Source organism: Henckelia pumila, chromosome 4 (assembly GCF_033568475.1).
Source record: "Henckelia pumila isolate YLH828 chromosome 4, ASM3356847v2, whole genome shotgun sequence".
Taxonomy (NCBI): Eukaryota; Viridiplantae; Streptophyta; class Magnoliopsida; order Lamiales; family Gesneriaceae; genus Henckelia; species Henckelia pumila.
The window spans coordinates 79,384,790-79,399,684 of NC_133123.1; the positions used below are offsets into that span (position 1 = coordinate 79,384,790).

General features: G+C 33.0%; 1 protein-coding gene across 2 annotated transcripts in view; it reads right to left on the reverse strand.

Moving 5' to 3' along the window:
• The window catches only part of LOC140865047 (uncharacterized), a 31,816-nt gene extending 19,180 nt beyond the window's left edge, over positions 1-12,636 (reverse strand). Inside the window, exons 1-9 of one of the 2 annotated variants that reach the window (XM_073269545.1) lie at positions 12,502-12,636; positions 11,990-12,070; positions 11,676-11,725; positions 11,357-11,434; positions 11,174-11,231; positions 11,048-11,097; positions 10,780-10,888; positions 10,641-10,702; positions 10,224-10,502 (exon numbers count right to left, since the gene is read on the reverse strand). In XM_073269545.1, coding sequence (XP_073125646.1) covers positions 10,460-10,502; positions 10,641-10,702; positions 10,780-10,888; positions 11,048-11,097; positions 11,174-11,231; positions 11,357-11,434; positions 11,676-11,725; positions 11,990-12,070; positions 12,502-12,585 — 615 coding nt within the window. In that variant the 5' untranslated portion in view covers positions 12,586-12,636 and the 3' untranslated portion in view covers positions 10,224-10,459. Of the gene's footprint in view, positions 1-10,223; positions 10,503-10,640; positions 10,703-10,779; positions 10,889-11,047; positions 11,098-11,173; positions 11,232-11,356; positions 11,435-11,675; positions 11,726-11,989; positions 12,071-12,501 lie in introns of those variants that run through there. The other variant, XM_073269546.1, reaches the window with a different exon arrangement.
• Positions 12,637-14,895: the final 2,259 nt, after the last annotated feature.

A 14,895-nucleotide genomic window follows, 5' to 3' on the forward strand; every position in this document is an offset into this window, starting at 1 on the left:
GAGTTCAGAACAATCTTTAGATTTCTTAGCCAGTCTTGATAATTAGGTCCGGTTAGCTTGTTTTATTCGAGAATAGCAGAAAGTGGATTGCGTGTCGACATCTTAAACATACTGAAATTGAAAACAGATAATCGTTACTAATTATTTTAAAATAATTATAAGATATAAAATATGGACTTTAATTTTATAAATTTCCTCCCACTATTTTTACATTTTCACCACCCTCTGATGAAAACGGGAAATCGTATTTCCTTAGTGAGCACGTAGAGTCCAATCTAGACAACTATGATCCCGAATAATATCATCCAATCATAATTTCTAAAAGGTAGAGCCCAATTGCATCCTCATGCAACCTCTACGTATTTCGTCTCACTCTTGATAAGAACCCAATAATATGACGTCGTTTATCTTCGAGTGTCAAGCCGACCCATCAATGTTGAATCGTAGTGGACAGTCGCCATGAGTTCCCTCAATAATATAAGCCGAAGTCATGGGAGTTCCACCCAATTCACATCACCTATGTCAGTGGAAGTCAAAGCTTTCCGGCGTCCAGGTCTCCCCAATAATATGAGCCAGACACTGACCGCGGGTAGCGTTCATCATTCAACCACCGTTGATGGAAGACAAGAATAAATTAAACTCTTTTAATTTTTAATTTTATGGCTTGATATAAATTTTGAATCATATTCAAAATGAGGGATTTTAATTTTGAAATTGTCTCATCATTTTATTTAAAATCCTGTGCCATGATTTTGTATGTTTGCCGGATTCATGCAACTATATTATCGAATAATATACATACATGCATATTACTATATATCGCATATATCATAATATGACAATTAAATAAAGATGATCGATTGCCAATACTATTTGATCCATGCGAGCCAAACATGGATCAAGGTCCAAATCCTAGGTAAATGCAGGGATGCAAATGCAACTTATTACATAAGCTTCCAATATTTTACATGTCGTCTTCTTGATCATCGGGTCCAGCATCTTCTAATCTTGATCTCCCACTATTACAAATATTTACATTTGAATAGCCATGACACATAAGGAATACATATCAAGGGATGGGAACGAGCCATAAACCAGGCTCACTTTAATTTTATCAAATAAAATTATACAAGTTGAGACATGAAAAATATCCTAGCATACACCTAGCACATTGGTTATGGCTCTCGATCATCCTTCATGCATATAATATCACATATTATATAACTAATCAATTTCATGTATCTTGTAATTTTATCACTAACCGCCACAATTATTAAATGAATTAACAAATTAAATAAACTCCTTTATTTAATTTCTAATTAATTCAATAATAATTGATTTTCTTGTAAAACTCATTTTACTATAAATAATTAAAATCACATTCTAATTATTTATTTCATAAGAATATATTTTATAAAATCACATCGGATCCGAAACTCTTTTCGAAAAATATGTATATGTGTAAGGCTGCCCGAAATATTTTCAGACTTACCCCTACACCTACTGACCGAACACTGCCCGAGTTAAATTCGGACAGTCAACAATTGGGCACTGTTTCGGCAATCATGCTTTGCATTTAATGCAAAGCATGATTACTATTATATATATATATATATATATATATGTATATATATATATATATGTTTATATATACATGTATATATATATAATAATATATATAATAACAATAATGCATATATATATCTATATATGTATATATATATATCGTAATAAATATATACATATATCTATACATATATATGATAATAATAATATATATCCTTATATATATTATTATAATATATATCTATATACGTACATATATATATACCGTAATATATATATACATACATATATCTATATATTTTATAATATATATCTATATACGTACATATATATATATATCGTAATATATATATACATACATATATCTATATATATATATTTTAAATTCTATAAAATTAAATTTTATGATGAAGCGATTTTGTAATATTTTCTTATGCGGTTAGAAATTAAAATTACTTAACATGAAATAAACCATACGATATAGAGAACCTGGCTCTGATACCAATTTTTGATCTCGGATCTCTATCGTACCCAAAACGCAGTGGAATTTTAAATTTAATTTTGACGTTCAAAATTTTTTTGGACACTCGTATGGTTTAAATAAATGTACGTAGGGAGTTAAGAGATTTATACCTATCAATCTTAAAAGATTAACGATGGCTCCAACTATTTCGAAAATAGCTCTTGTTGTAAATCCCTACGAACAATCAACTGGATTTTTCCTCCTTTCTTCAAATCAGGTCCACGACCGGATTTCCTGTTCCTCTTCTAATTCGCACTTAAAAGAAGAAGAAATTTAACGAAGAAAAAATGAAGAATATATATGACTGGCCGAAGAGAGCAGAACCAGAGAGGAGAGAGCTTCGAACAGAAGAGCATTACAGAGAAGAAACCATTTCTTCTCTTCTTAAATGCCTCAACCCCAATCAATTGAAATAATGATTGGGGTGAGTAAATGAGTTGTCGGGAGACAACTCATTTATTTTCTTTCTTTTCTTTCTTTTTTTTTAAAATTATAATAATATAATATATTATTATAAACATAAGGTCCCACGTTCATAAATATATATATTTATATATATCAGTATATATATATCGTGTATATATATATATATATATATATTGAGTGAGTCCTTAAAAATTCGAGTCCAACTCGGAAAAATTAATTAAACCCTTTTAATTAATTTTGCTCTCAAAATTTCTATAAGCCTTTATAAATCATTTATAAAGCTTATCTATCGATTCAGTCAAATTTGTTTAACATAAATTCAACTATTTGAATTTATTATCTCAACGGGAACAGGGAAACCAGTATTTGTGTAACCCTCAATGGTTCAGGGATACAACTACAGGGATACAACTAGCTGTGGGTCCAGGCTTACCCTTATTAGCCTCATTCTATGCATCAACTCCTTGATCATAAAATTTCAGAACTCATTTCTGATTTAACCCATCGAATCATGGTAAGAGCATTAAGTAGCACCGCCCCATGATTCTCTAGGTATCACTGATAGTGCCTACAATAACCAGTCTATTATGGTTAACATACAGTATAGTCCCTTCATCTCATATATCCCGATCGAAACTACAACCATTGGTTCATCGAGGGTTGCATGTGAATTTTGATAACGATGTGATGTCTTTTAGAATATATAGTGGCATTGCATGTGTAACTGGGTAAACATTTTACTCTACTACACATCTTACACTCTGGCCAGAGATTACATGCAATATTATCTCACTTGATCACATAGGATATCCACACCCGTAGGTGAGCGGTGAATCCCCGACTACAATGCACTGGCTCTTACATGTGTCGCAACTGTACCCAACCTCGCCACCTGATGACCCTCATGGAGTCGGTAAACGAGTCAAAGTAAAGTCCTAGCATGTAGAGCCTCAGTGTTGTCCCGGGTCGTAAGGACTAATGGTGTACAACCATAACCACGGACTTATCCACTCGATGAATGATAACCACTTGGGAAGTCCGAGGGAGGGTAGTTCAGTGAACTCATCGTATGAGCACCAATCTGTATGATTGAACATCTCTATGTCCATACCAATGAAACGTGGTACACATCATCACAGATTCTAGTCTCGAGCTCGAGCGATCCTTATCCTTATTTTGGACGGCCCAATCGACTAGGATAATTATTTAGAATATACAGTAATTAATAATATGTGTTTCATGATTGTCATCATATGTACAACCTCATATCTTACTATAGTATATTCAAGGTCTTTATTTATGCAACTTGCATGGGTATACAGATAAAGAAAATGTCAGATAAAAGATTAATTATATTAAAATAAAGATTGTTATTATACTCGAGTCAATAAAATCTCTGACCAACATTTGGCTTGCAGGGCATCTACTCTAACAGAGTGAAAGTTAATGATTAGTACGAAAGATCTTATTTACAATTATCTTTGGAATTCAACACCTGAAATCTTAATCATGGAAAATAAAAAGACCGTGACTGGGATTTATGTTGAAATGCGATAGGGTTGTCTCGAGACGTGCAAGTTTAACTGCAGGGATCCTTATTTTCATGGGAGAAGTGTTAATGGTCTAGTGTTGGCCATCCCCAAGAGGAAGAAAGGAGACAAAGCGGCTCTTTATATCATCAATCCCTTGACAGAACAACGGGAAGATGTTCCATACGACGATCTTTACGTAACTAGGACAACTTTAGCATTAGATGAGGCTTCCATGAAGTGTAAAGCAGTGCGTTCATTTCGTCCCAACTCGCCACCGCATTGTGTATCTGTGCTAACAATTGGAGTTGATAATGATTGGAGGTACCTTGACATGAAACACGTATCAAAGCCAGGGCGAGAATCCTTGAAATCTCCTCCATTTACGACTCGTGGCTATGTGCATTGGATGGGCAACTCCTCTGTTTTGACATTGAATGTAGAGACTGAAATCATTCATGAATTTCCTATAGGATTGAGGAATTTTTCGAATATGATTCTCTAGCAACGGGTCGTAATCTATCCTGTTATAATATGTCCAAACAGCCACAGTCAGGCGAATATCTGTTGGAAGTTATCGAAATGAATTCAGAAACTGGAGAGTGGACGAAGTTGCTTAGCTCTGATTTGAAACCTCTGAGTGACAGATTCGAAGGCTTGAAATCAATCAGACTCTTTGGTGTATTAGGTGGTGGGGAGGTGTTTCTCTTCGTTTCTAAGAAACTTTGCGCAGCTTATAATGTTTGGACAAGAGAAATTCAGTCGTTTGAGTTAGAAAAAAAAGCAGAAAAATATGTTTCAAAAGCTCATGTGAACAGCATGATTTGGTACAAATGATATCTTAAGCTCGGATTAAATGGTAGGTCCATTGAAATCCGTCGTTTATTTATCAAGTCTACCAATTCTCCATCCGACGTTAAGTGTTTTTTCTTTATCTTTTCATTATCATGTTTAGTAATTAAGTTGCTGCTTAATTTTTTGTTTGCTTTTAGGAATTATAATTTTTTTTGTAAAATAAAATAAGATTTGTATGGTTTGATCGTAAATTTAATTTCAGTACGTTACTGAAGTCATTATATTTATTGATAGTTAAATTTATGTTCGAAGGATTATGAAAAAAATTTCTAATTGTAACAGACATAATTATCTTTGATATAGTTACTTCTTCATGTGACAAAACGGACCCACCTTTAAGTAGAGTGGGCTGGTTATTTTTAAGCGATTTAAGTAAACATCAACTCAATCCACGTATTTTAGAAACAATAATCCTTGCGAGTCCAAAAATGAAACCCGATGAGTGCTTTTGTCAATATTGACGGGTTAATAAAATGACACTTAATTCATTCAAAGAGAGTAAAACATATTAGTTAATTTTTCTTGAGACTTTCATATCCCCAAATTTGTAGACCTGACACTTGTTTCACACGCTGCACCATAGGCCACTGACTTATAATGAATGCACAAGCGAGTGGTGAGAATTACAATTTTCTATTCATAATTGATTGTGTTGTATTGTTGAGTTTCAATTGGAAGCATGAGTCTACTATCAAAACTGAGGTCTGAGTATACTTATTCTATGACGGTGAAAAATAAACAACACTCTGCAAAAGAGTGTCTAACCAGAGATGAATCTATGCTGCACCGGAGAAATACTCTCGCTCAATTTGTATATGATATTTGCATGAACATCTAAGTGTAAAGCAAAAAAGTTACCGACTCACATCACATGTTTTCAACGTAGTCTCACCCGTGCAATGCATAGACTTGAAGCTCAAACCCAAAATCCTGAACTTCATTCACAGACCTACAGGATTCAACACTAATTAATTAATTATTGGCAGAAGTATCTTCATCTTCTTCCTTGGGCAACTTATTAAGATCTCTTGTTCGTTGAATTCCCCGTCCGATGGCGTCTCTGGTGACCTCCAAGAGCTTGGCCAGATGGGAACTTGTGGAAACAAATCTTACATGTATGATCATCATCACCAACCACTGCATGAATAATATTACTGGAAGCTGCAGTTTGTTGATGATAAGTACTGCATGTATTGGTGATATTCTTAGGTCGTCTAAGATCAATGGCGTCGCATATTGTGATCTTGAACTTGTTGTGACTGGATTTGTGGCCTCCCTCGTGAAAGTATTGCTGCACAAACTGCAAACGTATAGTATTCTTGATAATATTCATCATCATCTCCGATTCTCCTTTAATGCATTGGAGCTCCTTTATGATTGGTTGGCCATAAAACAAAAAGGAACGGGTGGCAAGGAAAATAATGCAATTGAAAGAACACCTAAAGAATGGAAAAAGCCGTAAGCTAACTTCTTGAAATGTAATGTTGACACAACATTCTTCACTGAAACCAGAAGTATGGGATGATAGTGAAAGGGCTATGTGAGGTGAAGGAGGGAGAAGCAATGGGATCCGTGGAATGAAATTCAATCGAGTAATATTTGAGATGGATGCTCAAATAGTTGTTCTGAATTTGGAGCTATAATAGAGGATTGTCCGCGTATTTTGCACATGAACCAAGTTTTTCTATTGCTTTTATTAGTCGGTTAGCCAACGGGATTTCGGAATCCCGATTTTATGCTAATCCTTGTTATTGGTCGAGTCCACCAGAAGCTCTTATTTATCAATAAAATGATTCTTATTTTTTTTAAAAAAATAAATAAATAATAAAAAATTTACTTTAAATAAATTTTATTTTGAGTTAAGTTTTATTCGAGTTTTCATAGTACACCACCAATCGATTCAATAATAATCAACAATAATTGTAATTAGAGTCTTGAAACGGGTAAGACCTCGTCCGGCCAGCACGCTCCTGCCGTGAAAATTGACGAGTTGAGTTGTGGTTTTATTGTTCCATTTGGAGGCGGCCCGGCACGTCAATTTTTTTAAAAAAAATATAAATTTGATTTTTTAAAATTATTGGCATAAAAACAATTAATTTTAAATAATGTTTTTTTTTTGAAAATTTAAAGCTAGTATTTGATATATTTGTAATATCTTACATTATTATTTTTTATGATTAAATATCCATTTATATTATTTGATTATGTAACTTTTTATCCAAAATATAATAGTAACATTAAATTTTATATGATTTGTTAATTGTGACATATATTATTTGTTATTGTGTAATATTATTGATATATTTTTTTCAATCTCAAATAATAGTTTTTTTTGTATTTTTGTAGTATTTTTATTTTTTAAAAAAATTATTGGTAGCCTGCAACCCCCGGCAGAGTAGATTGAGATTTTTATGACCCGTTTGGAAGCAAGTCTAAAGAAGCCGACCCAAACGAGCCGTGAGTCATGGTGGGGCGGGTCGACTTGTCTGACAACTCTAATTGTTGGTGACAGGTTATCGTTCCAAACAGGGGCGGACCTATATGAGGGACTAGACTGGCCTCGGCCCATATAAGTCATGTATATAAGCTCATTTGTATAAGCATTACATATTTTGAGCAATTTGGGCCTATTATTATCCACTTAAAACTTACCAATTATTTTTATTTTTCTGGGCTCAAACTTTTACTATCTTGACTTCGGGTTAGTTTATGCTACACCGGGAGTGTTTCTCCCCCTATTTCAATATCATTAGATCACGTGGAACCCATATATTTTTATGGAAATTGATATATGTCTTGATGATCCAATGGTTGATATTTGACCACATTATAGGGAGAGAGTACTCCAGGTGCAGCATAGAATAATCCCTTGACTTCCTAGTTTTTAAATTTGGGCTTAATTTGTTTGTATTTAAGTCTTCTAATTTTTGTAAAAACTATAGTATGTTGAAAATTGATGGCAAAATAGCATATTATAAAACATTTTATTATAATTAAAATAGAACTATTTAATTTATCTAACAATGACTACATAATATATATAAAAAAAATTAGTTTCTTATGAACAAATATCTATTTAATTAATATTATAATTACATATTGGCCTTTACTATTTGAAATAATAGATAAATTCATTTTTAAATTATATATGTGATGTAGTTAGAAACGAACATTAGTTAAATTTAAAAAAATTTATCTTATCTTATAAAATAATATAAACGGGATATTTTTCACGCAACTCAAAAGAAAAAATTTCAATCTTTTATAAAATTTTACACAATTGTTTTTTAAAAACAAAATTTAATTATTAAAAAAATATAATGTTTACAAGTACATGTAAAGAATAGTCATAGCTTTGAATTGGTTTGATCTGGTGGCTGTAGGAAGCTTTTTCTAACTCTCAGCTTTGAAGCTTTGATCTTGTGCTTTTGAGTGAGTTAGATATTGAAGACTATTAATTTATGTTTTCTCTTGAATGATATGTGCAGTCGTTGCTTACTTTCTGGTTCTTCATCATCATGTATGTATAGCCTTCAGAAAGTAGTCAGTGGGCCGCCGACAGGTACCCTAAATTTACTTTCAAATCTTGACTTTTTGGATCTCGTCACTAACGTTCATATCTTCATTTATTTCCTTAGTATTTTAGCACGACGACTTCTTGAAGACAGTGGCAATTGATCTTGTTCTGTATGAGAGTCAATTTGATTTGGTTTACTTTGATTGATCTGGTCTTCCAAGAGTTTGATCTGTTCAATATGCCTTGTTCTTCTTGAGGATGACTTTTTAATCTGTGCTTGTAAATTCGATCTGTGAATATATATGAGATCAGTTTTGTCTAAGTCTCCGTAACTTTGATATGGCCTCGTGTCATTGATTTGTTTTCCATGTGTTTTGATCTGGAAGCGTATTCCATTTATCTGATCTGCTTTCTTTTGTATTCGGTTAAGAATATCTTAGAAAAGATTTATTCTTGGTTTCGTTTGATATGTTTTGTTTTATTTAATCACCAAAACTTTGATTTAACCACCAACACAACTCGATAAATATTTGATTTTATTAATATAATTATATTATAAATATATATATTTCGAACCTTTTGGGACATTTCGTGAGTTTTGAAGCATAATATCCAAGCAATATATAGTTTGAATAGTTCATGAATAGGTTCGAATATTTCGAGTCGAACTTGAACTTAAACTTCATTTCAAGTCGACAAGCTCGAACCAAAATATTTAAAATTTTCAAATTTCGAATAGAGCTCAAACTCGAATATACTTAATTCAAACTGAATTCGAATCTTAATTTTTTTTTCTATTATTCGACTCGATTAAATTTGTTTGCACCTCTAATCATAACTAGCACCAATTAATCAGTTTGTTTATCTTAGCTAATTTCTATGAACTCAGTGGTCAAAAAATAACAGCTAGGAGAGAAATGCAATTGGTCGACTCAAATGTCCAGTCATAAGCACTTCCAATAACAGCATGCAACGGTTATCAAGTTCTTTGCCAATTTGAGCTTCTGTCGGGTATTTGTTTTGGACCCAATTAAATTGGTCCAAGCCCATTAAGGTAGATTGACTCACATCAATTATCCCAATTAATTTTAATGGGTCCAACAACGTACAAGCAAGAGGAAATCGTGGGTGGAGATCAAATAAAGAATTGGAGAAGAAAGGAAACACCTCAGACAGTTAAAAAACCTTGCAAATTTCAAATCTTTATTTTTCATGTCATTCCAGTAGATTTTTCTTAGGTTTCTTGCAATTTAATTTCATTTTCCTGCAAATTTTAATATTAATTTCATGTTTATTATGATTTCTATTGATTTTGTATTTACATAAATCACGTTAGGAATTATAAATTATATTATTTTAGAATACACAGATTTTTTTGAAACAATTTGATGCAAAATATAGTTATTTATACAAATTTAAAGAATCAAAAAAGTATATTGATAGCAATACGATAATTCGTATCAAACCATTTAATAAAACTTCAACCCCTTATAGTAATTGTAACTGATTTGATAATTTATGTCTGTAGACTAAAATACCCTTCAATTTTATTTATTGATAAAAATAATTGAATGACAATATGATAATTTACATGACCTATTTTAAATTCAACTTCTCACCCTAAGCCCATGTTCTCTCCACTTTTCTCACAACCTTTTATTTTCTATATATTAAATTTCACACAACGTGTGTATGTATTTTGAATTAATGAGAATTTATACACTAACTAACAGTCCAAATATGAATAAAACATTTATTTTATTAAAAACGGTTATAATCAGACACCTTAGCTTTAGGCATCAATTCTGGCATGGTAAAATTTCATTTGTCAAAAATAACTTATTTAATAAAATAGTGTTTAATATGTATGTATGTGCATCCATTTGCAAGACAACAATATCAAGGCAGGCAAACCAAATTCTCGCGTACCAAAAGATGCTAAAAAAGGGGGTTTTTATTTAATAACTTGATTGTAAATATTTTCATATCTCTCCTAATTGGATTGAGTTTCACATCTCTCTCCAGATAACTTGTGGACTTATCTTATTCCACATGTGAAATCCCACCACCTGTGTCTGCCCTAGTTCTGCAGAAACATCCAACAAAAGATTGTTTTGTTAAAAGTTAAAAATGGACCAAATCCAACCAAAGACGATGGGTGGTCTTCCTAAATTCATCCTAGAAGACAAACAAAAAATCGCAACAAAGTTCCATGAAAACTTACTTGTGATCCGAAGGATTTGGCATGAGTTCGTAGACAATTGTTGCGACCACATCTCTCTTCAGCTGCACAAAAATGGGATTCAAAAGAGAAATGGATGTTATATGGACTGTTTTTTTTTTTTTTTTGCATATAGTAATACCTGAGTTGCTTCTCCTTTCAACCCAATGTAATGTATTTGAGTTGTATCACCACCAAAGTTATCCGGGAAATGTAAAGTGATGTTTCCCATGCCTTGAAATCTTGAATATCTGATTCGATGCATCAATACAACGGCGAAAAGTCAAAATCGATGACAAATGATCCTCGTTGTATTTCAGGATTATGTTTACAAGAAATGTAGAAATCATGTTAATGAGTTAGTTAAAAAGTATAGACGAGTTGCCCCAGAAAAGCAGAAGTAAATTTACCTTGTCTGATACTCTAAAACTCCTTGCAAGTTTTCTGTCAAGTCCCACTCCTACGGTAAACAAATAAGTTATTCAAGTAAACTCCTATGAGTACATTCCATTCAAAAAAGTAAAATGAATGCGGACCTGAACAGGTTGCATGCTTTGAGCATCTGAAAAGTCAATACCATCCCGATTGATAAATCTGCATTTAAAAGAACAATAAGGTGCCAAAAAAGTGGGTCAGGTTCAGGGACATCAACATGTAAGTCAGCTTAACCACCTAATCAGGAATTGATACAAAAAAAGATGTTGGTTGCACGAACTCACGCTCTCATTTTTGAAGGGCTGGTCCCATCAGTACCACCAACAATGGAAATGCTCTTAATCTTTACATCTGATGTAAATCTAAAAACAAAATTTAGCGCAGACGAAGATTAATAAAAATTTAAGCAAAATTAACTTAGCAAGTGCTACAAGTAGAAGGATGATGAAAAGATCGAAATAATAGATAAAGCCGCCATGTCAAAACTTTCTGTTAGGCACTTTGTTCTTTTGTCTTATTGGCTCCATGGTTTAGTTTCCTAGTTAAAAAATAAAAGTAGATATTAACAATGTCTTGTCTAGGATAACTGATATCAACACTTACGGAATAAATACAATCAACTCCGGATCGCCGTCGTTGCTTTCCAGGTGACCCTGTTATGGTTTAAATCAGCATAAAAATCATCGAAGGGATAGGTTTTATGAGAGCGATAAAATGCACAAGGATGGCAAGTAATTTTGAAAGTATAAGCCTTCATGGTGCCATCTTTTAAAATCATATTCAAGAACAACAAACTAGTACTCTGTCATAAGAGAAGATGCCCGAGTTCATGCAGTTTTCTAGATCAAAAACATAATCTTGATACTACTGGCATACATGAGGGAAGGAAATACAGAGATGATTGTAACTTGATGTACCTCAGAAGAATTAAGACGCTGCTCCCAAGCCCTGAATACCGACTTGACACTTCCAGAAACAGCTTCATTCAATGCAGAAACCTTTGGGGCAGTAAAACTATTCGTTAATTCCGTGCTTAAAAATGTGACAACTAATTATTCTTTGATACAAAACAGGATTATGACATCGATCTAAAAGATAGGAACACTATAAAAGTCCATGAAATATAGCTATTAACACAGGGGTATATCCAGAAGCAAAAGTTACAAACAGACAGCATAAGTGTCCTCACACAATCCCCCTTTCAACATTCTCATTTCTCATCTTGTAATATTATTGCCTCGATCAAACCCGGGTCCATTTATTAACATTTAGCACGAACTTTAGGGTACTACTGCATTCCTAATGTAATAGGCATGCTAGGTATCATTAAAACCCACAGAAATATGAACTTTTAGAGTGTGACAGCAGATCAAAGAAATCAATAAAGGGAACAAACCATAAAAGAAAGAGATTGTGATGGAATTGGAACCTTAGATAAATCCACATGTTTGTAAAGAGACCATTCGGAGGAGCAATCGTGCTCCGAGCAGCTGTGATCGTGCAAGCATGCCATTTTTTTTCCGATTGATTGTGTGTGTTAGGGCAAACAGATTTTCAATTGTGCTTCACTGGGAATATAATATATACATACACACGGACAATGTTGAAGTATAATTAGAGGTGTTAAAACGGGCCAGCGGGGCGGGCCATCCCACAATCCGTTGTAACCCATCATTAGGCGGGGCGGGACGGCCCACCTTTTAAACGGGTTGGGAAAATATCAACTCAACCCAATTATTTTAGGTGGCGGGGCGGGCCAACCCGACGGGTTCACGTGTAAATTGACGGGTTTTTATGGGCCAACCCGCAACCCACCACAACCCCCCTTTAGGCGGGGCGGTGCGGGTCGGTCCATCTTTTAGGCAGGTTGAAAAATTGTCAACCCAACTAATCAATTTTGTATGGCGGAGCGGGCCAATCCGACAGACTTAACCCATTTTGACACTTCTAAGTATAATATAATTTGTTCCGAACATTTATTTTGTCAGCAGTTGAGAGATAAAATCTGATCTTTATTTTCATTTAACATTTGATAATGAGCTGAATATTTTTCTTTAATAATCTTTTTTTTTTTTGAAAGAATATTTTTCTTTAATAATCAATAAACATATTTAATGGGTCAAATTTTATAATTGTCTATACGCATTCTTGAATCTTAAAGTTAAATTAAAATTTCTATGGCAACTTTTTTACGATTTTGTATTTTTATAATCCAAATTTGAATAAAGCAATAAAACGTAATATTTTAAAATAAAAAATAATAAGTATTATTTGTGGACGATATCTAACTCGTAAATTTGACATATATAAGATGCTTTAAAGAGAGTTTTTTGGTTCCAATAATGACTTATTTTCCTCAATAATTATGTATTCTGCCATATTTTTCCTTCCCCCTTAAACCTAATTAGAGGTGGGCAATCTGGTCAGGTAGTTCGGGCCCGATCCGACCCGACCCGACCCAAATCCGATCGGGTATTTCAAGGGGTAGTAAAGTGATACCTGAAATACTTGATCGGGCACCTGTAAGGCACGAAAATATTAAGTTTTTAATTACGGAATTTAAGATTTAAATTCCGAATAAAAGTGAAAAGATGAATTTAAGAATTTATGAAAATTAGAGATTTCAAGTTCGGGTCAGAAATATTTAATTTGAGGATTTTTTGGATTTTAAGATTTTAATATCCGGAATTCTTAAATTAAAAGATTAAAAATATTTGAATTGATATTTATGCAATTTAAGATGTGAATTCCAAGATGATAAATATCAAAGATTGAATTTGAGGATGACATCCGAGCAAGAGCCAATTTGAAAATATTGAATAGTTCAAGGACTAAAATGCGATAAGTTTCGAAATGATTTAATTTTAATCCGAGAATATTTAATTTGAGAATATTTAGAGTTTAGAATTAATTTCTAATATTCTTAAATTATTTAGGATTGAAATTGAATTAAATCGCTTGTCCGGGGACTGAATTACAATTAGGCCAAAGTTCAGGAACCAAAATGCAAATTCCTTGCAACTTGGCCATAAAAACGTGACAAAGGGATCAGAATGTTCAGAATTGAACGAGAGAGAAGAAACAAACGAAGGGTTAAGCCATTTTTGTCCCTTCAAGTCCCGATTAAATTCAATCCGCCCGGTAGAATTTCCGATTGAACATATATTTGCGATCACAGCTCCGAGTGCTACGTTTTGACGTAAGTTTTATGAAATTCTACCATGTTTGAATTTTATGATGTTGTTAGAATTAAGATTTGATTGTATAAACATGTTTTAACATATATGACGATAGCATATCTAAGACGGATTGAAAAAAGATCGTCGTTTGAACATGTTTTAGAATTTAGAAAGATTTTTCAGAAATCTGATTTTTAGGGGATGACATTCACGTTTTATGCTGCTGGAATTGATGATGTTTTGTTGTTAAGATGATGATCATATTGATGTTTAAGCTTTTGAAAAGACCGAAATCGTACCGTTACGCCGCTGGTTCAAGATTTTGAATTGTTATGCATTCTAAATGCCTAGAGCTCATCTTCAAGTTTATTGTAGATGAATTGAATATGAGATTGAGTATAGAATGTAGATATAATGAGATTTGGAATCAAAAGATTTATCGGACTCGAATAGTTGCGACGTCGGTTTGAATTCCGATTGTATTAACAAGATTTGAACTATATAAGTTTTAAATAAACATCGATTCAGATTGGATATTGATGTTTAGCTATGTTATAAACCATTTCAGATTTGAAGTGAAGATTATCGAAGTTGAATCGACGAGTTCAAGTTCGAATGACTTGAAGTGTTTAAAGTTGAATCAA